At 42.5% G+C, this 26,073-nt stretch overlaps 1 protein-coding gene across 1 annotated transcript in view; it reads left to right on the forward strand.

The window, feature by feature from the left end:
- The first annotated feature begins 680 nt into the window (after positions 1-680).
- The window catches only part of kcnk2b (potassium channel, subfamily K, member 2b), an 87,564-nt gene continuing 62,171 nt past the window's right edge, over positions 681-26,073 (forward strand). Inside the window, exons 1-2 of the mRNA XM_077219620.1 lie at positions 681-780; positions 3,251-3,561. Of these exons, the coding sequence (XP_077075735.1) occupies positions 690-780; positions 3,251-3,561 (402 nt within the window). The 5' untranslated portion in view covers positions 681-689. The remainder of the gene's footprint in view (positions 781-3,250; positions 3,562-26,073) is intronic.

Genomic DNA, 26,073 nt, shown 5'->3' on the forward strand with positions numbered 1-26,073 from the left:
AATTCAGTGTGATTGGTCTGGTCTTTTGTCATTCAGAGGCAAAGACAGAAGATTAACTCAATAGCAGAGTTTTATTTAAAGGTTTGTGGAATGACAGGTAATGCAGGTAAGTATATGGATAAATAAAACAAGGAAAGCACATGACTTGATGTTAACAGTTCTTTCTTATCAAGTGAGACGAGTACACAAGGAGAGCAGGGAGTAAACACAGCAGATCAACAAAGGAGCAGACAGGCAATGAAGAACAGGTAATGGTGAACAGACGATGGAGATGTCCATGTAAGTATATCCAACAGGTATGATCAACACAAGAGTCTGAACATTCTTTGGTAAACAATGAAGAGACCAGACAAAGTGTGCATAAAAGGGCTGCATCCGAAAACTTTGGCAGCAGACTTGTTGCCTCGCTGCCTTATCATGCAATGACTTTTGCAGGCAGTGTTTGTGCACAAAGGTACTTCACAAAACTAATTTCGTACAGACATCTGAGGCAGCGTAACAGTTTAATGATCTACAGCAAAATAGAGAGAGCTTTATATTTGAGCAAATATTGAATTAGTAGTAATTTCTCACTAGAAATGGCATCAGAAGTGGAAAACGTTTGTCAAAAACATACATTTACACACAAACTGACCAGCAACCGCAACTTTCAGATGCCATCTTTCTTTTTCTAGCTCAACTGTCAACGAATGGAACACATAGGATTGTGGGATATCAAAGACGTAGGATACATCGATGCTGCCTTGAAAAATCGATCAGATGAAGAAATCTTAGGAGACAGTAAGTGAAGCTAACATTGGATTCGGATGTGCCTTGGTACCATCCAACATTGGAATGTGTCCTCTGAAGGCAGCATTTTTAAATTTTCAGATGCAACCATCCCTGTTGAGCACTTAATGATGGCCAGGTGTGTGCAATTAAAATGTGGGTGAGAGTGAGCAGAGTGGCAGAGGTTTCAGTAATTATAATTGCCAGACCAAATGAGTGTCTGCAAGAAAATGTAAAAGTCAGTACAGACAGAACAATAAATATTTATATCTTCCATAGTAAATGGGACTTTAAGTTTTCAAAACTTTAATGAAGCCAATGAAGCTGATGAAGCTAATGAAGCTTTAATTCTGTTACATTCTAAGAGGTAAACTAATCACCACATACTTAGCCAGCTGACCAATCAAAGCAGACTGGGCTTTTCAGAAGGCAGTTTTAAAGAAACCAAAACTAAGGGGGCTTTCACACTGGCAGTTTAGTTCGGAACGGGGCACGGTTCGCATGAAAAATCGCTAATGTGAACGCTGTCATGGGACCCGGGTGCGCACTGGGGTACCGAACCCGAGACTACCTGGAGGAGGTGGTCTGAGTTCGGTTGCTCCCGAACCGTGCTGCGATTCGCGTGTATGTGAAAACTACATGGACTCGGGTGCGCACTTGTTCAGGAAGTAAAGTATCCTGCGCATGCGTTTTAGTCGATTATGATGTATTTAGTTAAATAAAACACACGTAAGGGATGAAGATTTACCCTGGATACGAGCAAGAGTGAGTCTGCAGTGTATTCGCGCATAGTGCGTGCGTTCAGGGCAACAAATTAATGGAAATCCACTGTGTCCTCAAAAGAGTCCATTTGCAAGCAGCGGAAAAACAGCTTATGCGAAACACACACACACAGTTAACCTGGGTTGTTTACTCAGCTATGAATAATGGCACCAAATTAATAAAAAACACAATATATTGACCCGCGTCGTGTTTTCTATCATGCGCCGTGCACGTTTGCAATGACGTAAGATGCACGCAAACGCACCAGAGTTCGATAGAATCAAGTTGAGTGTGAAACCAGACCAACGCTGCGGGGGGCGCCGGGAACAAACGCGCTCGGGCTCGGACCGCAGCAAACGAGCCCAGTGGAAAAGCCCCCTAAATCAGTGTTCAGACAGAGGGTAAAAAACAGGTGCTTCAACTGTGTAATTATAAGACAAATACTGAACATTATTTGAACATTAAAACATTAAATAATGTAGACATATTCAAGTAGACCAAAAACTATTCTAGTAAACAAAAACACAAAAAATTATAAACCTGTTGATAGGGATCCTTTAACACTTTCCCTGCCAGCGTTTATTTAAAAAATTGCCGGCAAAAATGTGTCATTAGCATTTTTTTATTTATTTTTTTATAATTTTCAGTTTAATTTAAAAAAAGGAAAGTTTTGAACAAAAAGCTGAGAAAATCCCGTTTTTGCTAATGACTACATCCAGATATTCAGAGCGATGATCAAAAACATAGATTGAGTCCATCAACACCCCTAAAACTTGTACCTATTCCTTGGTTTACCATTTTATTTGGTAAAGTTAGCATGAAGTTTAGATTTAAATGCTGTTGAATGTTTGATGATCGCGTTAGCTTACATTTGCGTAAGCAATATTATATTGCTTGTTTTTGCTGCTTCTTAGCTTGTTTTTGGATGTCCTATTTCAGAAAATGCATAACAACACCCGCTATTGTATTACAGTGAAAACATGGATTGCAGGAAAAACTCATCAAAGAGTTGTCATAAATTATGGAAAATCTTGTCAATAGCTGACTGATTCTGTCCAGGAAACTCACAGAACAAATCATGAAAGTATTGAAAGAAAATAACTAAATCAGAGATTCAATCTGTACGTATCTGTACCTAGTTGGTAAAGTGTGCAAGGTTCAATATGTAAATATATTATTTAAAGCCCCATTCTACAGTCCCAGATAGATCAATCTTAAATTGGTATGGAAAGCTGATAGAGTGTCCTGTTTTGTATGGTCCTCAATATGCATATAAAATAATTCATTTCACCAGATTATTATGCAATATATTATGTAAATTATAATATAGTATGTAAATTATAAAAGTACCATAAACTTTTGGGTACTAGTATGTTGCATTGTGCCATATGTTGCTTTAGGTAATGCTAAAAGCATAAAAGTAAAGTTTGAGATTATGTAAACATGTTCAACACTGTAATTTATGTAACTTAGTAAACACATTCATCCAATTTGACATTGCATCTTTATTCTGTTCTGTGCAAATTTGAAAGACTGAAACAAGAGCACTTGAACGTACAGACAAATCCTGCTAATCAGAAAACCACTGGGCTACTGATGTGATTGTGTGTATGATCTGTTGAGCAAAACGATTTTCAGAATGTGTTCTTCAATTCACAGTCATTAGTTTATCGCTTTCTTTCTTTCTTTCTTTCTTTCTTTCTTTCTTTCTTTCTTTTAGTGGCTGCTCCTGACCTCCTTGATCCTAAAACAGCTGCTTATAACTCCAGACCTCGTCTCTCATTCTCGGCTCAGCCAGTGCTGCTGAAGTCTTCTGAAGACTTTGAGCCTCGTGCAACTGTCATGCGCTGGAAAACAGTGCTGACCGTCTTCCTGCTGGTGGTGCTGTACTTGATTATTGGAGCAACTGTGTTTAAAGAGTTGGAACAACCTCACGAGATATCAAAGAAACTGGCCATCCTAGTGGAAAAACTGGAATTCCTCGAGCAGCATCCATGTGTGAACTCCTCAGATCTGGAATATTTAGTGAAGGTAAAACAGCAGACTTGCACACATATTGGACAGAACACATGTTGGGCTACTTGGGATACACATTTGAGGTTGATTATCTGTCCATTATGTCATCTTGTATTGATCTGATGCTGGGTTCATTTTACTTATTTTTATTTTTACTTATTTTTGTTTTTAAAAAAAGAACATTTTGATAATTTTTTTTTATTTGATTTTATTTTGATCCTCACAAATTTCATTTTCATTCATAATATCCATGAAATAATGATTAAATATCAATGAAAAAAACTTCAAAGCACTGGCATCTGTGCAATGGCCACTGGTATCATACAAGTATATGGTAACAAAGTTCGGTAGGAACACACGGACAATCTACCCAATCAGCACGAGAGGAGGCATATATATATATATACACACTCTGGGTTCAGGACAATTTCTGAGCTCAGATCCCTCCCCTCAGACAGCACGCCAAATATGCATATTCTATAATATATCTGATGATTCTATGTGCGAACCCGTGAAAAAATGGTTATGTAGTTCGTTTTTTTGTGACAGTACTCCTGAATCTACTGCTAGTACTCACTTACTAGTACTAGTAAAAACAAATCACTTTCAGGGACATACAGTAACAACAAAACTAGCAGTGTAAACTTTGGTTGCTTTCACAGTTGCTCTCTAACATTCCCCACATTATCTTCACCATAGTAATACTTTATGTGCCAGTGAATTTGCCTTTCCATCTTTGCTACAGTGAGACTATTTACTAGATTCACAGCAGGAATTGTCCAGATCAGGCAATGGCATAAACATTTCCACACAAGGGCAATAACTGGCCTCAAATCTCAGGCAAATAATAACCAGGCCTGAACTAGGCCAGAAGAAGTTTTAAATGTGATACCAAATCTTAGTCTTCAGTAAACCGTATCAACATATCAGTCTTTAACAGAAACCCCAAAACTTAGCCACAAAAATGCCATCAAAATACTCAGCCATGGATCCATCCATAGGCAGTAAAACACACATTCACACCAATTGACAATTCCATCGTTTGATTGCGAAGGAATCCAGCTGGGAGTTGAACCAGGGACCTTCTTGTTGCAGTGTTTCCTACTGAGCCACTGTGATGCCCTTAATCACAGCCATAACACACAGATACTATGTATAAGATTTTTTAAAATGTTTTTAGTAGGGCTGGGCAAGTTAACGCATTATTATCGCGTTAACGCATTTATTAATTAATGCCGATTTTTTTTTAGCGCACGTTAACGCAGTTTTTTGTTTATTATTATTTTGAAAGTCCTTTGCTCACTGGCTCTGAATACGCATAGGCCTACAGTCAAACCATGATCACAGGAGGGGTGGGATGTTGGTCAGCCAGCAAATAACCCACCCAAACAAGCAGTGGAGAGAGGCAGGTTCTCTCTGGTGAACAGTTAAAGGGTTTGCGCTCCGCGAGTGAATGACAGGCGCTGTACACTGTAAAAAAAGATTAGTTGACCCATCTTAAATAAGTCAAGTCATCTTGTTGCTTTGACTGAGTTAATTTGAGTCAACTTATAATGTCAAGTTTCTTACACTTCAAAACACGAGTTGATGCAACAGTCTGTTGACTCAACTTCCTGAATCAAGTTGGCTCTACATGGAATACATAATTGATACAACTCGCGATTTGTTGACTCAACTGTCTGTATCAAGTAATGTGGACTGGAAAACATTACTTGAGAGAACTAAAAGATGTTGGTTTAACTTATTTTTTGGTGTTGGTTTCAACATTATTATTTTTTCTCATGCTCTTTTGCCAAGTTACTTGAGTTTACAGAAATTGCTAATTTAAAAAAATGTAAGCAAATATCTACAAAGCATCTACATGAGAATTGGCCAGTCAAACTTAAATATTAACACATGAAAAAACTAGATGAAAAGACAATTCAATAAGGACCTTTATTAAAACCCCAACGAGTCCAACTTCAACCAGCCTTGCTTTATAAAAAGTGACAATTGATGTCGAGACTTTGCTTGGGACATGTTCAAATTTTTGCCATTACACCTTCTAACACACTTTTGCTTGGGGCTGCACACAAACTGAAATTATACTGTTCCACACATAATAATATAATACATTAAAATAAATGCAGTCTTCCTTTGGGAAAAAACAATAACTCTCCGAATTCAACTCAGTCCATTGTTGTGGATGTTCAGAGTTGCTGCAGTAAATTGCAGAAAGATTTGTAAAAACAAAAACTAAAAAATTTCTGAGAAACTTACTCAAAATGTTGCAAATGAAAACATTACTAAAATGTCCACTCTCTTGACAATTTCTCTGTAGCATCACATGGACGTTAAAACCTTTGAAATAAGTCAGAACATGAAAACAAGGTGGGGTGACCCAAAGAACGGCTACACATTTCATCTTTTACTAAATAGTGCAAAAAATGAAAACATTACTAAAATGTCCACTCTCGTGACAATTTCTCTGTAGCATCACATGGACGTTAAAAACTTTGAAATAAGTCAGAACATGAAAACAAGGTGGGGTGACCCAAAGAAGGGCGATACATTTCATCTCTTAATAAATAGTGTAAAAAATTAGAATTCTTCCTCTGGGACATGCATACAAAAAAGCTTTCACACCCTCTTAAACATCCTCTTCCAACTCTTTCAGGGCTGGTCAAAAACAGAAATTAAACTGTATCCCGCAAAAAAAAAAAAAAAGAAAAAAAAGTACTTCCTTTGATGAAAAAATGAAAATAATAATCTTGATCCATTCTAAGTAAATGTTCAGCATTGTTTCAGTAAAATGCACAAGATATACATAATAAATTGTATCTCTGAGAAACTTGCTGAAATGTCAGCCAGAAAATGAGCACGTTCAAACATCACAGAAATCTCCACTGTTCAGGTTTGCTCTACAACAAAAAATACACATTAGTGTCTACAAGAGACATTTTCTCTACAGAGAGAAATAGACATCTGTTAGGACATAAAAACTGTTGTGACCCACAGAAGGGCTTTACATTTATTTTCCTCTTACTACATGAACAAAGAGTGAACAAATTCCAAGAAAATTAGAATACTTCCTCATGGCCAAATACAGAAACATCCTCCTGAGCCATCCCTCTAACTGAGCAGTTTATTCTTTAGAGAGTATACCCTGGGAGTGCACGTCTCAGACCCGATTCCCATGAACAGGCGCTGAATCACCTCAAAAGTGTATTTCATCTCTTTTGGATAGTCAAGGTTCAGCATGTACAGCAGGCCCATCAGGTTCACAACAGTGTTGGGTATATCAGCAAGATGACGCATGACAATCTTTTCCTCAATGACAATGGCAACATCATTGTAGGAAACTGGAAGGGGATCCTTCACATCTTCAACGACCAAAAGGATTCCAATTACCATTCCCTTGATGAAGTCCTCTTCAGGATCTGTTGGCTTCATGCGAAAACAAACAAAAACAAAAAGGTGCCTGTGATTTAGACATGTTTTGCTATATAGTGTATCCACACAGAGGATGCCTAAAAAAAGGATGTGTAACCATGTCCATTGTGAACTAGTTTTTGTATCATTAAACAACATTTTTCTGCTTACCTCACATCTCTTCATCAATGTAGAAGGATTTTCCTTCATGTACCATGGCAGTCCCTGCAAAGCTGCTGCTCTCTTCCTTTGGTTTGATGCCTGCAAAACAATACGTGATATCAGAACTGATTTTTGTCAACCATCAAATGACAGAGAACGAGCTTTCAGTTCAAAGAGGTAACTTGAACTCTGGCCTTCTCTCCATCTACTCCATCTTCCATTTTCTTATTTATTCTGTCTGTATCAAAGTGCCTTTCCAAGTACATTAATAAGAGGAGGTTTACTGTCTATCATAATCTACGTCCTGGTCCCTCTCCTCAGTGGGGTTGTACAATTACTGTGGACCTACAACTACAACAAATATGCACTTACATCCTTATCGAGACTCTCCATTAAGGATGTCATTTCTTGAACTTCCTCTAAGCGCTTCAATCGGAATAACTGAAGAAGTTTATGCAGATGGCTGTCCAGACCCTCATAGAACTTATTGATGTGCATTGATGTGAGCCTGATGAATTCCTTGGCGATCTATGTGGAGAATTAACATTACAGTTTTAGTTCAAGTTAAGTCACCTAAATGTTCACATTTCAGCACTACAACCGACATGTTGTCAGACATGTGTAGTACAGTGGAGACCTGTCTCAAGGTGCATATTTCATTAATATTAACTATCTGTGTCCTCAGACTGGAAGATTGGCTTGTCTGACAGGTTAAGTTTTCTAAATGTTTACATCAGACTGATTTGTCATGGCTTTGCTAAGTTGTCATGATAATTCATACATGCAAAGTAACAAGGCTGTGAGTTTAACAAATCAGTATGTACTACTATGATTTAAGTAGTTAGATACAAATATGTAATTCATATCAGTTCAAGCATTATTTCATATCATAATATATAGGAGTGGCCTACAGGAAATATCAATTTATGTTTAATGAGTCAAAAATTGTGTTAGTCATAACAGAGCAAGTTATTCCTTGCATCTGTTGATTCAAAAAGATGAAATATTTCCATGTTTTTATACTCTGGGTCACATCAAAGTCATCAAATTACAGGTATAAGTTACATTTTTGAAGGTGTTTTTACTGTTATCAAATGTAAAAATGGGTCACGTTTGACCCTCAACATTAAAGCATTACATAAATGTGTTACTTAAACAATTTTTAATTTTACTCCCAAATATTTCAGTTTAAGAGCACATGTGCTCAATGGGAGCACACCCGTCGCTATGGCACTATTCCTTCAAAAAGGTTGTGCATAAAATCTGGGGGGAAGCCCTGGATTGTGTGGAAATGAGAAAGTCTATCGAGAACACAATCACTATTTACTCCATTCACGGAAACTAAATGATGTCGGTTTAATTCCAAAAGGTCCTGTTTGTGAGCTTCAACTGTCCGGAGTGGAAATACGCTCTCCTTTACCTCGTGATTGTCAATATCTTGCCGACTAGCTAAACAAAACCGACAAAATTTGTCGACATTAAAACTCTCATGAAACCCAGCAAGTGAGTGTGCCCCCAAGTTGTCGGCAGACACGTACAGCACAGTACCTCTAACAGTTTTTCCCAATTTCTGAACATAAAATCCTTGCTGCTCAAGTACTTCAAGATCTTTTAGCAGTGGTTCAAGAATGGCTCCATACCCATATTTCTTCACATCATTGCTATGACACAGACATGCAAGGTAGATTGACTGTACAGATGATCTATATCGTATAGGTAAATTTGAAATCACCCAATAGACTGCACAGACCTTGTGCTTTTTTTTGATGTTCCTAGTGGGTTGCAAACTTCAAAGTTGTCTATATACAGTCCTAGGGCAATGCTAAGATCTTCTGAAGAGAGCAAATTATTGTCTTTGTAATATAGACCATCTCTGTATGTTTTGTACAAAGACAAGTGTTCAATTGTTTCAATATGTCCTGTCTCCAAGACTTTATTATCTAACACATTATTACGACTTAACAGCTCTGTCAGGACTTTCAAAACCGGAATATAAACAAATTTCCGTCTTGAAGATGCATCTAAAACATATTCAATCGGCTCAATGACTTTAACATTTTTCTTGTAAAAAGTTTCTCTTTTGTATTCAGAGCCATAAGGCCCGTCTTTTGACAAGAAACTTAGGGGGTTTACTTGTTTAACTATCTTGGTTATAGCAGCAGTGACTGCACTGTTTACTGCACAGTAATGCTTGATCAGTACACTTTCAATTACTTTTGGTGTGCACTCTTCTACAAATGAGCTAATACTACAAAGCTCATTTATTATTTCCTGAGTTGTTGTTTTGGACACATGCAAATTTGTTTGCATGCGCAGTAATAGAGTTGCAATTTTGTGTTCAAGTAAATCAAGCAGATCTTGATCCTCTATTAAATCATCTGTTAAGTCTAAATTGTCTGAATGTGTCTCAAAGTCTGTACTTTCACAGTTTAAAGTGCCTTGAATAAAAGTTTGATACAGGTTTTCTCGAAAATTTTCAACGGTACGGAGGTTATGTTTCTTACTCTTATGTGCACGAAAAGTACTTTATGCGCTCGACAGAAAACTACAGTCTTTAAAGGGACATTTCACAGTTTCCTTATTGTGTAGGTGTATTTTCAAATGTGCAATATACTGTGTATCACTACAAGTCTCTGAAAAATTGCACAGTTGACAATTTAACCTTGCAGTCACCTGCTTTGAACAGGCTTGACTATGGTCTCTGGTTAAATGTTTTTTCAGAGATGATTCTGTCCTAAAGGAGCACACACAGTCTGCATAGACACAGGGAAGAGGATAGTTCCTTGCCTGATGACAGTGCTTCAGCTTATAATGGACAATTAGTGTGCGTTGGTTCGGCGAGGAGAAATTGCTACACTTGCAGGACCACCTCATTGAAGGGCAGTTGCCCCAAACAGCGCTGTGCTGAAGTGAAGTGCTACACTGAAGTGAAGTAACCCTGTACAGAAAAAATACAAAGAAAGAAAGAAAAAACATATACAATCGTTATCAGCAAAATTGGGTTGATTGCATAAATATTTTTCATGTAGTATGAAATACTTTTTTTTTCCCGACCCGATTTTAAACGGAATAAGGCTCCTTTTCCACTGGCCAAAAAAACGTAGACAGTAAAAGGAATGGAAAGAGTGACACCGTAGATTTTAAGTGTTTTTACCAGCAAAGTCTAGTCTTTTTACAAGTCTAGACCAGTGAAGTCTTTTTTACAATTTTTTTACAAAAACATCTGCTACAGAGCATTAACGTGAGATAAAAGGTAATGGAACCTTTTATACATCGTGATGTATCTTTAGAAATAAACAATGGACAAAATAAAGTCTTTAAACGGTTCAGATGTAAATTTATTCGCAAATTGACGTAAAAATGAATGGCAGTCAATGGAATGCTAATGGCGGGTGAGTGCCAGGTAGCATCAAAATGGCGCCATAGGAGGTGGAGAGAGGCAATTTTAAATGTACTTACTTGGACGGCTAAACTAAACGGATTATTGTCAGAATCAGAATCAGAATCAGAAAGAGCTTTATTGCCAAGTGTGCTTGCACACACAAGGAATTTGTTTTGGTGCTGAGGCTTCCAGTGGACTATACAAATACAACAGGAACCTTGAAACATAATACTACAAATTATAAGAATAAAGAATAAAAATATAAATATATGAGAATAAAAAGTATCACCGTTTTTTTTTTGTCAGAATAGACATTTCCAGATTTACAGATTATGAACATATTTACAGTGTTTTGAATATTATAATAAATGAATCTAAATATAAGTATAAGAATCACCTGACTTGTAGGATATTGCACTAAACAGTGGGAGTATTGCACTTAGAGGCATATGCCTTGGGAGGTGTGTTAACTGTTCCGAAGGGAAATGGCCTGTGGGAAGAAACTGTTCCTGTGCCGAGATGTTCTAGTGGCCAGTGATCTAAGTCTCCGTCTTGACGGTAACAGGTTCAAACAGGTGGTGACCAGGGTGAGTGGAGTCTGTGATGATTTTACCTGCTCTCTTCCTCACTCTGGAAGAGTACAGGTCCTGGAGGGATGCCAGGGGGACACCAATGATCCTCTCCGCAGTCCGGACTGTCCGTTGTAGTCTCCTGATGTCTGATTTGGTAGCTGAACCAAACCAGACAGTGATGGATGTGCATAAGAAAGACTCGATGACGGCTGAGTAGAACTGAATCAGCAGCTCCTGTGGCAAGTTGAACTTCCTCAGCTGGCGAAGGAAGTACAGTCTCTGCTGGGCTTTTTTTACAATGGAGTCAATGTGATTGTCCCACTTCAGGTACTGAGAGATGTAAGTGCCCAGGAACCTCAATGACTCCACTCCTGGATGTGTGTTTCCCCAGTCTCACTCGCTGCTGCCGGTCCGTCAGGAAGCTGGAGATCCACTGACAGATCGAGGATGGTATGGAGAGCTGGGTCAGTTTGGCTGTGAGAAGATTAGGCATGATGGTATTGAAGGCTGAACTGAAGTCCACAAAGAGGATCCTTGCATAAGTCCCAGGTCTGTCGAGGTGTTGCAGGATATAATGCAGTCCCATGTTGACTGCATCATCCACAGACCTGTTTGCTCTGTAAGCAAACTGAAAGGGATCCAGCAGGGGTCCAGTGATGTCCTTCAGGTGGGCCAACACCAGTCTTTCAAACGACTTCATGACCACAGACGTGAGAGCGACAGGTCTGTAGTCATTAAGTCCAGTGATTTTGGGTTTTTTGGGGACCGGAATGATAGTGGAGCGTTTGAAGCAGCAGGGAACTTCACACTGCTCCAATGATCTATTGAAGATCTGCGTGAAGACCGGGGCCAGTTGGTCAGCACAGGCTTTTAAACAAGCAGATGAGATGCCGCCTGGGCCTGAGGCTTTCCTAGTCTTCTGTTTTTTGAAGACTCGGCTCACGTCCTCCACACAGACCTTAAGCTCAGGTTGGATGGCAGGAGGTGCAGGAGGTGATGGTGAATGTGTGAAGAGCAGGTTAGAGCCGGTGTGTGGTGTGAATGAGGGCTTTTCAAACCTGCAATAAAATGAATTTAAATCGTCAGCCTGGTGTTGATTGTCCACAGATCGGGGGGATGGTGACTTGTAGTTGGTGATGTTCCTCAGGCCATTCCAGACTGATAATGGGTCGTTGGATGAAAACTGTTTTTTTCAGTTTTTCAGAGTAGCTTCTTTTAGCAACTCTGATCTCCTTTGTCAGTCTGTTTCTGGCCTGGTTATACAAGATTTTATCCCCGCTTCTGTAAGCATCCTCTTTGGCATGACGAAGGTGTTTGAGTTTCCCAGTAAACCATGGTTTATCATTAGTGAATGATAAGAATGTCCTGGTAGGAATGCATGTATCCTCACAGAAACTTATATATGATGTTACAGTATCTGTGAGCTCATCCAGATCGGTGGTAGCAGCTTCAAAAACAGTCCAATCAGTGCAATCAAAGCAGGCCTGTAGATCCTGCTCTGCTTCATTGGTCCATCTTTTAACAGTCCTTAACACAGGTTTAGCTGATTTCAGTTTCTGCCTGTAGGTCGGAATAAGATGAACCAAACAGTGATCAGAGAGCCCTAAAGCTGCTCGTGAAACGGAGTGATACGCATTCCTTAATGTGGTGTAACAGTGGTCCAGTATATTACTGTCTCTGGTGGGACATGTAACGTGCTGTCTGTATTTTGGTAGTTCACGGGAAAGATTTGCTTTGTTAAAATCCCCAATAATTATTATAAGAGAGTCCGGGTGCCTTTGTTCCGTTTCAGATATTTGTTCAGCCAGCTGTTGTAGCGCCGCGCTCATGCACGCGTCTGGAGGGATGTAAACATTCACGAGAATGAAAGAGGAAAACTCCCGTGGCGAGTAGAAAGGTTTGCAATTAATGAAATGGGTCTCTAAGTTAGGAGAGCATATCTTGTTCAGTGTTGTTATATCTGAACACCAATTTTCGTTAATGTAGAAACACAATCCACCACCTCTCGTTTTCCCCGTTAGCTCCGCAAAGCGATCCGCTCGGAACAGCTGGAAGCCCGGCAGATGTATTGCGTTGTCCGGTATGGCTTCACTCAGCCAGGTTTCAGTGAAGCACAGAGCAGCAGAGTTAGAAAAATCCTTGTTAATCCTTGTGAGCAGAAGTAGTTTGTCCATTCTGTTAGGAAGGGATCGGAGGTTTGCAAGATGAATGCTGGGGAGTGCAGTGCGCAGGCCGCGCTCGCGGAGTTTAACCTGCGCGCCGGCACGCTTCCCGCGTTTGCGTCTGACCGCGCGTTTGAACAACAACGCTGCACCTCCGACGAGAATGTCCAGCAAAACGTCTGAATAATCAAAAACTGTATAGTTTTCTGGTGTGTGTTTCCTAATGTCCAGTAGTTCGTCTTTGGTGAAGCTGATAGGAAAATAATGACTAAACACAGGACAAACGAACAAAAACAACAACATGGGCGGGAGAGCTGCACACCGAGGCAGCCATCTGCGGCGCCATCTTGGTTTCAATGAGTTGTGAGTTCTTAATGAGAGTTTCTATAGTTTTTTCATACTTTACTTTCCTCCTTGCAAAAAACCCACATCTGATGATCTCCGGTCTGCGCGATCGTTACACCCCCACTGCTGCGGGTTGACATTGATACTGAGGGTAACGGCACACATATCACTACGCACATGAAAAAAAAAATCACCTTTCACTTCGTATTGATACCGCATCTAACTCAACATAAAATATATAGTTCCCTTTTCAGTCGATAACGTCGGACGTAGTCAACGTCGACTGAATGGGATCACACCAGGGAGCCTACTGTCTTCGAGTATTATTGAACGAGCCAATACACATTGGCGTGCGAGATCTGCATCTCACACTCCGCCCCGCAGCGCGGGTATAAATACGGAAGTGGATGCACGCACCATTTGCCTTTCGCTTCGGAGCCGAGCTTCATGTCTGGATCTGAAGAGTGTTGTTGTACAACGAGCGAGTGTGTCGGCGCTTCTTTGGGAAGTCTCTCCTGGTGTCGGTGTTTGCAGCGCGTGTGCAGCGGTGATCGCGAGCTTCAAGCTCTCAACTGCTGTTCTCACAGCAACCAAGTTTCCGTTTGTGTTTGTTTGTCTGACGGTCGGTTGGGGGCGAGAAAGTGAGTGCTTCACTAACACAGGGTGCACCATTCCTGTGTTGGTGTTGCCGCGGTCATTCCCCTGTGTGCTCTGGCACTGGTGAGAGTTTTTCACTTCCTAAAAGAGCAACACGGGTGCGTTTGCATCTTTTTCAAGATGTCATTCCGCCCCCGCGTTTCTGGGTGCGGTCGTTCCCTGTCTCTCTCTGATGGTCACAATTGTTGTATCACGTGTTTGGGCTTACAGCACGCTGAGGCAGCTTTTGTGGACAACTCATGTTTTCACTTTGGGAACATGACTGTCGCAGTGTTAGGGGGCGAGACTCGCCTTCGTTCGCGGAGAGCGAGTCCCCATTACCATGCCCCACCCTGCACGGGTGCTGTGTGGGATGGGTGACCGGAGGGTAGTGTTGGATGTCCCGCCCGGTAACCATTCCCTGTGGGCTCCTCACCCCTCCCTTCCACTGCTGCCATTGGAGCCTCCGGTGTTGTCCGCTGGTCCATCTGTAATGGGTCGGCCAGCGGTTTCACTCGGGGCTCTCCTGCAGGACAGGACGTCGATTGCAGCATCGGAGGGTGAGCTGACTTCTGGAGATGACGACTCGGCTGCGTTGTCTCCCTCTGGGAGTTCAATGTTGCCCGAGCCGGATCCAGAAGTGTCAGCTAGGCTGAAACGGGCCGCCGAGGCTTTCGGGCTCGAGTGGAACCCTCCACCGTGTCCTGTTCAGTCTCGGTTGGATGATTGGTATCTCGGGGTGGGCCGTGCTGGTTCTCAGCCCGCCGCCCCAGTGCCCTTCTTCCCCGAAGTGCATGAAGAGCTTACTTGGTCGTGGACGGCACCTTTTACTGCTGAAAACGACTTAAGTAGTTCTTCCTCCCTCACTACCCTTGTCGGAGGAGCGGTGAAGGGTTATGAGGCTATCCCTCCAGTGGAGCGGTCAGTTGCGACTCACTTATGTCCAACGGCCGCTGCATCCTGGATGGGGGATCCTTGTTTCCCCTCGCGGGCCTGTGAGTTCGCGTCAGGATTGGCGGTCAGAGCTTACAGAGCTTGCGGGCAAGCCGCTTCCTCTTTGCATGCCCTGGCGTTGTTGCAGGTCTACCAGGCCAAGACACTCAGGGACATGCACGAGGGTAGTTTGGACCGGGCGCTCATGAGTGAGCTCTGCACTGCCGTTGACCTCGCCCTCCGGGCAACGAGTGTCGCGGCATGTGCGGTCGGTCTAGCGATGTCCACCTTGGTGGTCCAGGAACGCCATCGTTGGCTCAGCCTGGTTGAGATGGCGGATATGGACAAGGTTCGGTTCCTGGACTCCCCAATTTCCCAGGTTGGGTTGTTCGGCGACGTGGCGGAGAGCTGCGCCCAACAGTTCTCTGCCAACCAGGTTCGGACGGAGGCTCCCCGACACACCCTATCCCGGCGGCCCGCTGTTGCCTCCACCCTGCCGCCGGTGATAGTCCCTCCGCCCGTTCGTCGCCGAGGGCGTCCCCCTGCCGCTGCCTCCGGTTCCGCGGGGTCTCCGCAACAGCCTTCACCCAGGCCCCAGCGTAGAACCAGCAGCAGGCAGGCCGCCCGGTCTGTCTCAGTCACTGCCCAGCCAGGGGGCGAGTGTCAGAAGCATTCCTGAGACAGGCCACCCAGGGATGGGGGAACTAGCTCTTCAGATGGTCACCGTTCCACCATTGGCTCTCCGAGTCCAGTGGTACCCATATTGTCGAAAGAGCGAATTTCTCCGTCCCTGGGTCCCAAGAGGGCGAGGCTGGCGGTTTGCGACCCTGTGGAACAGCCTTGCTCCCCCCCAGCCCCCTCTTGTTCGCCAGCCGACAACACGATGCGTTCGTGGACCCGGTCATCCGCCTTCTCACCCATCCTCTGTTGCCCCGTGGAGTCAGGTAAGTGCAGCACGGCTCACTCAGACCCTGCTTCGGGCCGCCCACAGGCCTTTCCGAGCCGGGTCCCTGTCCTCCACCTCGCTGCCCCACCCCGGGTGTGCCTGTGGTGCCTCTGGTTCCCCTGGTCCGGTTCTTCGAGGCCTGGAAGGTGCTCTCCAACCCGTCCAGCTGGCTCCTCCGTACCATCAGGCTCGGCTAAACGATTCAGTTCCGCCGGAGTCCGCCCAGGTACAGTGGCATTCGCCACACTTCGGTGTGGAGCAATTCTGCTCCTGTCATGCGCGCGGAGATCGCTGTCCTGCTGGCGAAGGACGCGATAGAGCCGGTGTCTGTAGCCGAGATGAAGAACGGCTTTTACAGCCCGTACTTCATTGTACCCAAGAAAGGTGGTGGGTTACGACCAATCTTGGACCTGCGAGTCCTGAACCGGGCCCTCCACAAGCTCCCGTTCAGAATGCTAACGCAGAAACGCATCTTCCAATGTGTCCGTCCCCAAGATTGGTTTGCAGCGATAGACGTGAAGGACGCGTACTTTCATGTCTCCATCCTGCCGCGACACAGGCCATTCCTGCGTTTCGCATTCCAGGGTCAGGCGTATCAGTACAAAGTCCTACCCTTCGGGCTGGCCCTGTCACCCCGTGTCTTTACGAAGCTCGCGGAGGCAGCCCTCGCTCCCATGAGAGAGCGTGGCATTCGCATTCTCAACTATCTCGACTACTGGCTCATACTAGCGCAGTCTCGGGAGCAGTTATGCGAACACAGGGATTTGCTGCTCCAGCACATCAGCCAGTTGGGTCTTCAGGTCAACTGGGAGAAGAGCAAACTCGCCCCCGTGCAGAGGATCTCTTTTCTCGGTTTGGAGCTGGACTCGGTCCAACACACGGCGCGCCTCACAGAGAATCGCGCCCGGTCGGTGCTGAACTGCCTGAATCTCATCAAGAGCAGTACAGTGGTTTATCTGAAGCAATTTCAGAGGCTCCTGGGGCATATGGCAGCCGCAGCCGCAGTTACGCCGCTCGGCCTGCTTCATATGAGACCACTCCAGCACTGGCTTCGCGACCGAGTCCCGTGGTGGAGAGCGTGGCAGAGAGGCATGCTTCGTGTAAAAATCACCCCGGCCTGCCTCCAAACCCTCAGCCCGTGGTCGGACCTTTCGTTTCTCCGGGCCGGTGTGTCCCTAGAACAAGTGTCCAGGCATGCTGTGGTTTCCACAGACGCCTCCAACACCGGTTGGGGGGCCACGTACAACGGGTATGCAGTAGCTGGCACCTGGACGGGGTCCCACCTGCATTGGAAAATCAACTGCCTCGAGTTGTTAGCAGTGCTCCTTGCTTTGAGACGCCTCAAGACGACGCTGCTCGGCAAGCATGTACTGGTCCGTACGGACAGCACGGCGACCGTTGCGTACATCAACCGCCAAGGTGGTCTACGTTCCCGTCGCATGTCACAACTCGCCCGCCACCTCCTCCTATGGAGTCAAAAGCATCTGAGGTCGCTTAGTGCCGTTCACATCCCTGGCCTGCTCAATCGTGCCGCCGACGAGCTCTCACGACAGATTGTGGCCCCCGGGGAATGGCGACTCCATCCCCAGGCGGTCCAGCTGATTTGGGACCACTTCGGGGCAGCACAGATAGATCTGTTTGCCTCTCCGGATTCTTCCCATTGCCAGTTGTTTTATTCCCGCACCGAGGGGACCCTCGGCACGGATGCACTGGCTCACAGCTGGTCCCGGGGCCTCCGCAAGTATGCGTTTCCCCCAGGGAGCCTCATGGCACAACTACTGTGCAAAATCAGGGAGGAAGAGGAGCAGGTTTTGCTAGTTGCCCCTTATTGGCCCAACCGAACCTGGTTCCCCGAACTTTTTCTCCTCTCGACAGCTCCTTTCTGGCCCATTCCTCTGAGAGAGGACCTGCTCTCTCAGGGACGGGGCACCATATGGCACCCGCATCCAGACTGTTGGATACTCCATGTGTGATCCCTGGACGGGACGTGGAGGTTCTAGGTAATCTACCACAGGCAGTCGTAGATACCATCACTTCAGCGAGAGCTCCCTCTACGAGGCTTGCTTACTCCCTGAAGTGGAACCTGCTCGTTGAGTGGTGTGCTTCTCACAGAGAAGACCCCCGAAGGTGTTCGATCATTTCCGTGCTTTCTTTCCTGCAAGAGGCTTTGGAGCGTCGGCTGTCCCCCTCCACCCTCAAAGTGTATGTTGCCGCTATTGCCGCACATCACGATGCAGTAGACGGGAAATCCCTGGGGAAGCACGATCTGATCGTCAGGTTCCTGAGGGGAGCGAGGAGATTGAATCCGCCTCGCCCCCCCTCTATACCCTCTTGGGACTTATCTCTGGTGCTAACCGCACTGCAGAGACCACCCTTCGAGCCTTTGCAGATTGCAGAGTTAAAAATTCTGTCCCAAAAGACAGTCCTCTTGCTTGCTTTGGCCTCCATCAAGAGGGTAGGGGACCTGCACGCATTTTCGGTCAGCGAGTCATGCCTGGAATTCGGGCCGGCTAACTCTCACGTTGTCCTGAGACCCCAGCCTGGATATGTGCCCAAGGTTCCTACCACCCCCTTTCGGGATCAGGTGGTGAACCTGCAAGCGCTGCCCCCGGAGGAGGCAGACCCAGCCCTGGCTTTTCTCTGCCCCGTTCGCGCTCTGCGCTTATACGTGGACAGAACGCAAAGCTTTAGGACCTCAGAGCAGCTCTTCATCTGTTACGGAGATCAGCGGAAGGGAAAGGCTGTCTCCAAGGAGAGGTTGGCCCACTGGATAGTGGATGCCATCATCTTGGCGTATGAGTCCCAAGGTGAACCCTGTCCCCCAGGACTACGAGCTCACTCCACAAGGAGTGTTGCCGCTTCTTGGGCGTTGGCGCAGGGTGCCTCGCTGACAGATGTCTGTAGAGCTGCGGGCTGGGCGACACCTAATACGTTTGCTAGATTCCCAGCGTCCCTTCCTTGCGATGTTGGGCACGCTTTCCCAGTGTTACCAAGTCTAACTAAGTGGGTCTTGTGGAACAGCAGCGACTTCCTGGCCTAAGCCCTGTCCTCTTCCGCTAAAACGTCGGGAGGATCAGAAGGCTTTTGTCTAGGCACTGGAAGGTGGCAGCATTAGTGGCGTGTTCAAAGGGTGATCCCATTCAGTCGACGTCGACTACGTCCGACGTTATCGACTGAAAGGGAACGTCCTGGTTGCGTATGCAACCCACCGTTCCCTGAAGGAGGGAACGGAGGACGTAGTCCCCTTGCCACTACCGCTGACTCCGAGTTACGCTCGGCTCCTCAGCGAAGCTCTTGCTCTGTTATCTCACTGTCTGTTAATGCTGTGCCAGGTTGATTGAGTGCGAGCATCTTGTACGAGTCGCGACGTTACGTAAATTGGTGGGTTGACCCGGGTATAATGTTCCCATTGTTCCCACATTTTTCCATAATAAAAAGGACAGGTCTCGCACCGTTTTACTTGTATAACAGTACATAATCGGTGCCGAATACTTGTTAATGTCGAATATGAGGCTCAACCCTAACTTACATTAAATACTTGCTGTGGCACTCCGGCGCTAATGCTAACGTATTTCCAAATAACTAACGAACATGAAATATTCATCACAGGTTATGTTTACGGATCATTTGAGACCGAGAAACATTCGATGACGAATGCACATTACCAACAGATGAACTAACCAAGTTAAAACAATTTTAAATGTACTTACTTGGACGGAAAAATTATGGCGGTCGGCTCAGATTTTCAGATTTCAAAACTGCGCGTGGCGTCACTCCAGGCGCATGCGTGTTGGTTGAAATGGCCTCCTTGACCTATTTTCTAAAGTGAACAAAGGATTATTGTGAGTTTTTAATGAGTTTCCGCGCTTTTTTTCCAATTTGAAGTTGTTGTAACTCTTCATACTTTATTTCCCCCCTTGCAAAAACCCACGTCTGATCTCCAGCTGGCGACCCCCACTGCTGGGTGTTGACATTGATACAGAGAGTAACGGCACACATATCACTACGCACATGAAAAAAAATCATCTTTCACTTCGTATAACGCATCTAACTCAACACAAAGAATATAGTCCATACACTACGGTGGACCCCCTTTGTACCCCTCTTCCACACGGACCATGAGTTGCTCTGTTATCTCACACTGTCTGTTAATCCTGTGCCAGGTTGATTGAGTGCGAGCATCTTGTACGAGTCGCGACGTTACGTAAATTGGCGGGTTGACCCGGGTATAATGTTCACACATTTTTCCATAATAATGTGGACAGGTCTCGCACCGTTTCACTTGTATAAGAGTATATTATCGGTGCCGAATACTTGTAAATGTCGAATATGAGGCTCAACCCTACATTAAATTCTTGGTGTGACACTCCGGCGCTAAGCTACATGCTAACGTATTTCCAAAAACCTACGAAAATGAAATATTAAGCACAGGTTATGTTTACGGATCATTTGAGACGGAAAGACATTAGGCGAGGAATGTACATTACCAACAGATGAACTAAGTTAAAACAATTTTAAATGTACTTACTTGGCTCGGCTGCGAGAAAAAAAGATGGCGGTCAGCTCGGATTTTCAGAGTTCAACACTGCGCGTGACGTCACTCCAGGCGCATGCGTGTTGGTTGATATGGCCACCCTGACCTATTTTCTAAAGTGAACTGAAATTATTATTGTGAGTTTCCGCGCTTTTTTCAAGTTGAAGTTGTTGTAACTCTTCTTGCTTTGTTGTAATGGGCAATGAGTTCTCACAGCTTGACAACAATAGTCCCTCTGACTAAAAGCCCAAATCATTATTAACAGTGTATGGATAGTACCTATAAAACCTATAGATAATAACTATTTAGATTCTGGAAACTCACTAACAGCGAGCCGAGGATCAGTCTCTCTTCTAATGATTTGTGCTGCGCGTCCTTTATAAAAAGTTATAGACAACTTCGGCAACGAGCGGGCGCGTGCGTGAGGCGAGCATGACCGCAACAGTTTCACAGGAACGCACCCGCTTGTCGCTGCACCTTGTGCTCGACCACTTCACCTCACTCTTGGCAGATTTATACTTCTGCGTAGGACTTACGCCGAAGACTATACGCTATAGACTACCCGTTGGTTTTAATTTATATCTCTGCGTCGTTGTCCGCGTTGACGCGCAATTACACATGCAGAGGGAGCATGTGAAACCCGGGGAACGGTTCTAGCAATCACAGCGCTTGCGGTACGCGTAGAATTGACGTTATATTTTTGAGAGGTGCACGTCATGGTACGCCGAAGTGTACGCGCGCTACACAGCTACGGAATGAGTATAAAGTATAAATTGTTTTTTTACTCTGTTTAATGTAATCTTATGTTGGAAACCATGGCATGACCAAACCTAAGCTACTATAAGTAACGTTGGTCGACTTATATCTGTAGTAGTGATCATGACCTCTGACTACTACATAGACTGTTTCTGCTGCTCCCTGATAAAAGATACCTGTTGATACCTGTTCAGAAAAATAAACAAGAAAACTGGACTCGTTTTAACAAACTAGATAAAAGGTAATGCCCTTGCAGTGGCAAATAGCTTTGTTTAAATATTTGATTTGATTACATTAATGTTTAAGTTGAGATTTGAGATTACTGTGTAAAGGGAATACTGCTGGTATAAAAGCACATTATTTGTTTAAAGTTATTGCACTTTTGTGTATATAGCATTACATTTAAATCAAAAGTGCGCAATACACTACTTGGAAGTCATTATTCAATTTTGCGCATAACAATGCGATTAATCGCGATTAAAAATTTTAATCGTTGCCCAGCACTAGTTTTTAGGTAAAACAAACAAACAACATAAAAAAAAATTCAACTTTATGCAGCGCTGCGCAGACCGATCTGACTTGAAGTCTGACTTGATGCAGTGCATGTTGGTTAGAAATTTTGTGCGACTTGAGACAGCGCCGACCTCACATTACTGTAACGTATGACATCAAAGTACCGCAAGAGCGATTCGAGAGCAGCCGGATGATTCAGCCAGCGCAGCTTCTCCAGAGCGGCTGCACGAGCTCTAATGACGACACGTTGTTCCACGATTGGCCGGATTCACCGCATTACAATTATCAAGTGTGCTTTGTGTTTATTCAAACACCTTTAGCTCCGCTAATGCTCCAAAATCCTTGTTTTTATAACTCTTTTCATGTAACAATAATTTTACATTGCGGCATTTTTATCTAAATAAAACTGATTAAAATATATAGACCCACTTTATTGGTATTTAAATAGTATAGGCTTATGTCAAACTTTATTTTACCAAGCAGTACATGAAAAGTGTTTCTGTTGCTTCGTGAAAACGTCTATGTATTTGACAAATATTGCATCTAATCCACTTCATCTTTGATAAGGTACGCAAACATTGCGCAAGGGTCACTACACAGAAAGTGTCTGACTTGATTGTTACATTTTCAATTCTGCCCCCGACTTTTTTTATTCATTCTCGCCGATCAGTCTGTGCAGCTCCGCATGAAGTTGAACAAACCAATTAAATCTCTCAAGATCTCAGCAGAGGATGATTAAACGGCTCAAACAGCATTACCAGCTTCACTTATTACTAAACAGTTTGACTTCATTTCTGTCATAGGTCTTTAAAATATTTTTTATTTAATATTTCATTTGAAGTCACCATTGTGGTGATCATTGTTTGTTTTAGTTGGGCTCTTGGTCCTTTGTGTTATTTTGTAGTTAGCTGCTGTAATTGTGTGTTTATAAAACAGATTCGTTATGGCAAAGCAAGTTACGATTGTATGAAGTCATAGGCCTGTTGCGTTAAAACTAATCAAACAAACTCTGAGTTTCAGAATTGGTTTAGTGGTGACAAATCCATATGAATCCAATGTTGGCATAAATGTTCTCTGCACTGTAAAAATTAATACGAATGAATATGCTAAATCTAATCAATAAAATTGAGGCAACAGATTACAAGCAATATTATTAATTAAATTTAACAAATTAGAATTGAGTAATAATTAACCAAATTAATTCCTTAAAAGTTAACCATTTAAAATGAGTAAAATTTACACATTTTCTTAAACAAAAATATCGGAATAACAGACTGACGTCAAAGATGAATTCAGAACACTTTTTTTATTGCCAACATTGAAGACACCTGATGTTAACAAGCCGAATCACTGAAGGAGAAAACCGTAATTGGTATGTTACCATTATGGTGATCAGTGTTTGCTTAAGTTGGGCTCTTGACTCTTAAATCATTGACTTTAGATTTTGTTTGGCTGTTGTACTTCAGTTATAACAGCCAGATGAACAACTAGAAAAGGTGATCTGATGGTGTTTGTTATGTTTTAACATAATCATTATTTCACTATCATTTGACCTGAAACACTGAACTCATATTTCTCAGTTAAGTTTACTTTATATTTAAAAGTAAATAATTATAGGAGCCCTGTCATTGTACAGCTTCATATTTTTAGCGTTTTCAATGAGACCAAATCAATAATAAGACAATTTTTAAAGGTACTTTATGTTGGCACACACAGACATCAAGAATTAGCGTATACATCTCAACAATGGTGACAAACAGATCAACTCTGAACACAAGCTCATTATTTATTCATGCAGCAATGCATGATGGGAGCCATGAATGAGTTTTGATTGGTGGCACGCAGAATGCACTGCAACATGCTTTATAATTGTCACCATTGTTGAGATTCACAGGCTGATTCTTGATGTCTGTGTGTCTAAAAACAAAAAAACAAAAATTATAATTGTATTTGAGATATGTTTAAAAAATTCTTAGGATTACATTGTAAAGGTTACAAATACTGTACAAGGACAGTGCTGCTATAATTAATAAAGTAAACCTAAATTAAGGCTCTATATGAGTTCCATGATTCAGGTCAAATGATAGTGAAATAATGATTATGTTAAAACACAACCAACACCATCAGAGCACCTTTTCTATTTGTTCATCTGACTGTTATAACTGAAGTACAACAACCAATCAAAATCTAAAGTCAATGATTTAAGAGTCAAGAGCCCAACTAAAGCAAACATTAATCTCCATAATGGCAACATACCAATTACGGTTTTCTCCTTCAGTGATTCGGCTTGTTAACATCAGGTGTCTTCAATGTTGGCAATAAAAAAAGTGTTCTTAATTCATCTTTGACGTCAGTCTGTTATTCCGATATTTTTGTTTAAAAAAATGTGTAAATTTTACTCATTTTAAATGGTTAACTTTTAAGGAATTAATTTGGTTAATTATTACTCAATTCTAATTTGTTAAATTTAATTAATAATATTGCTTGTAATCTGTTGCCTCAATTTTATTGATTAGATTTAGCATATTCATTCGTATTCATTTTTACAGTGTGTCAACACAGGTTTGATCCAGAGTTTGTGATTAACTCTGAACCATGTGCACCTGAAAGTGTGAGAAGTGAATATGAATATTAATATGAATATATTATATGAATTATACATAATTACAATTCATAGAATATAAATATAATAAATAGTTTGCAGCATATGATGGGCAATTTTGTCTCAAAAATTAATTCACTCTAAACTGCTTTAATTTGGAGTGAGAAATACAGGGGGAGTGGCTTAATTGCATCAGATACATGTCTCTTTACTCACAGCTGATTGGTCCAGTTTGGGTTTGCGATCTCTAACCCAGAAAAAAACCTGCTCCGGAGCAGGTTAGCCATGTAGCGTAAGTTACCATGGCAATGAAACCCTCTTAAAACCAATCCACCTTCTTGAGCCTGAAAAAAACAAAGTTTGCTCAAAATAATGTCAAACTTACCTGGGTAGCAACTGACTCCGGCTTCGTGCAACAGGCCACAGTTGTTGTCAGCTCCTTGTTGATGATAACAAAAATATCATGAAATCAGATTTTACTGATCTCAAATCTCCTCATTAGTTATAATAGAGATATGCTTTTAACTTTATGTTTATAATTTGTGCCACCAACCCCTGTGAAAACTGCTGAATAACATCAAATAGCATTAAACAATCAGATAAGTCTAAAAGTGTACACAAATCATTTTGAGCTACTTGATCTTTTAGACACATAAACATACAGATTATTCATCTGAATCTCAACAATGGTGACGGTAAAAAAAAGCTTCATGGTGCAATGCATGATGGGTACCAGCATAGTACAAAACTCATCCATGACTCCCAGCATGCATAAATTATGCAGATTAAGTGTCTTACTGTTTTCTGCTTTTATTTTTGCAGATTTTTAGTAGCTTGTTTAGCAATATTCAGAGGTGAGTCTTTATCTGAAATTGTTATACATATGTTGAATACTGTTTATTGTCACCATTGATGAGGTTTGTATGATGAGTGTTAATGTCCATACATCTAAATAACCATTGAAAGTAAAAGATTTCATCATTTTGAGGTGATCTTTTGTCATGTCATTGCTTCACAGAAATATTTCTATTATAACATATATAAACATATATGCCACATATTTTTAATAGAACCTTTGTATAAATCATTATAATGTTTCAACACAAAAGCTTGTGAATCTAGCTGTTTTAAGACAGTAACTTGAATGTCTCAAGTGCAATCATCAATCTATTTAATTATTAATGCACAAGTGCTCTCAGTAATGCACTATTGTAATTGATGAAAGAGAATTGATTTAAAAATAAGGAGTCAAGAATCTAACACGCAAACACTGCTCACCATAATTGTGACTTCAAATAAACTATTTTTTTAACATCAACATTAACTAGAACTAATCCTATGGAAGTAGCACAGCACAGCAATGTAAAGTTAAGAAAGCTAAACAAAAGAGATAAATATATGTCTACTACCTCAGATTTAATGTTTTATCTGTAGATCAGCATCAGGGAGTAACATTATACTGCTTACATGTGCAAAACTAACTGTAATGACTTAAATGTAAACACAGTTTTTGTGTCTTTATCAGCTTTTCCATATATATACTGGCCCTGATAATAATCACAAATACTGACCG

The sequence above is a fragment of the Siphateles boraxobius genome, unplaced genomic scaffold (assembly GCF_051911475.1).
Source record: "Siphateles boraxobius isolate OS27281-9 unplaced genomic scaffold, OSU_SipBor_1 8, whole genome shotgun sequence".
In the NCBI taxonomy this organism is placed as follows: domain Eukaryota; kingdom Metazoa; phylum Chordata; class Actinopteri; order Cypriniformes; family Leuciscidae; genus Siphateles; species Siphateles boraxobius.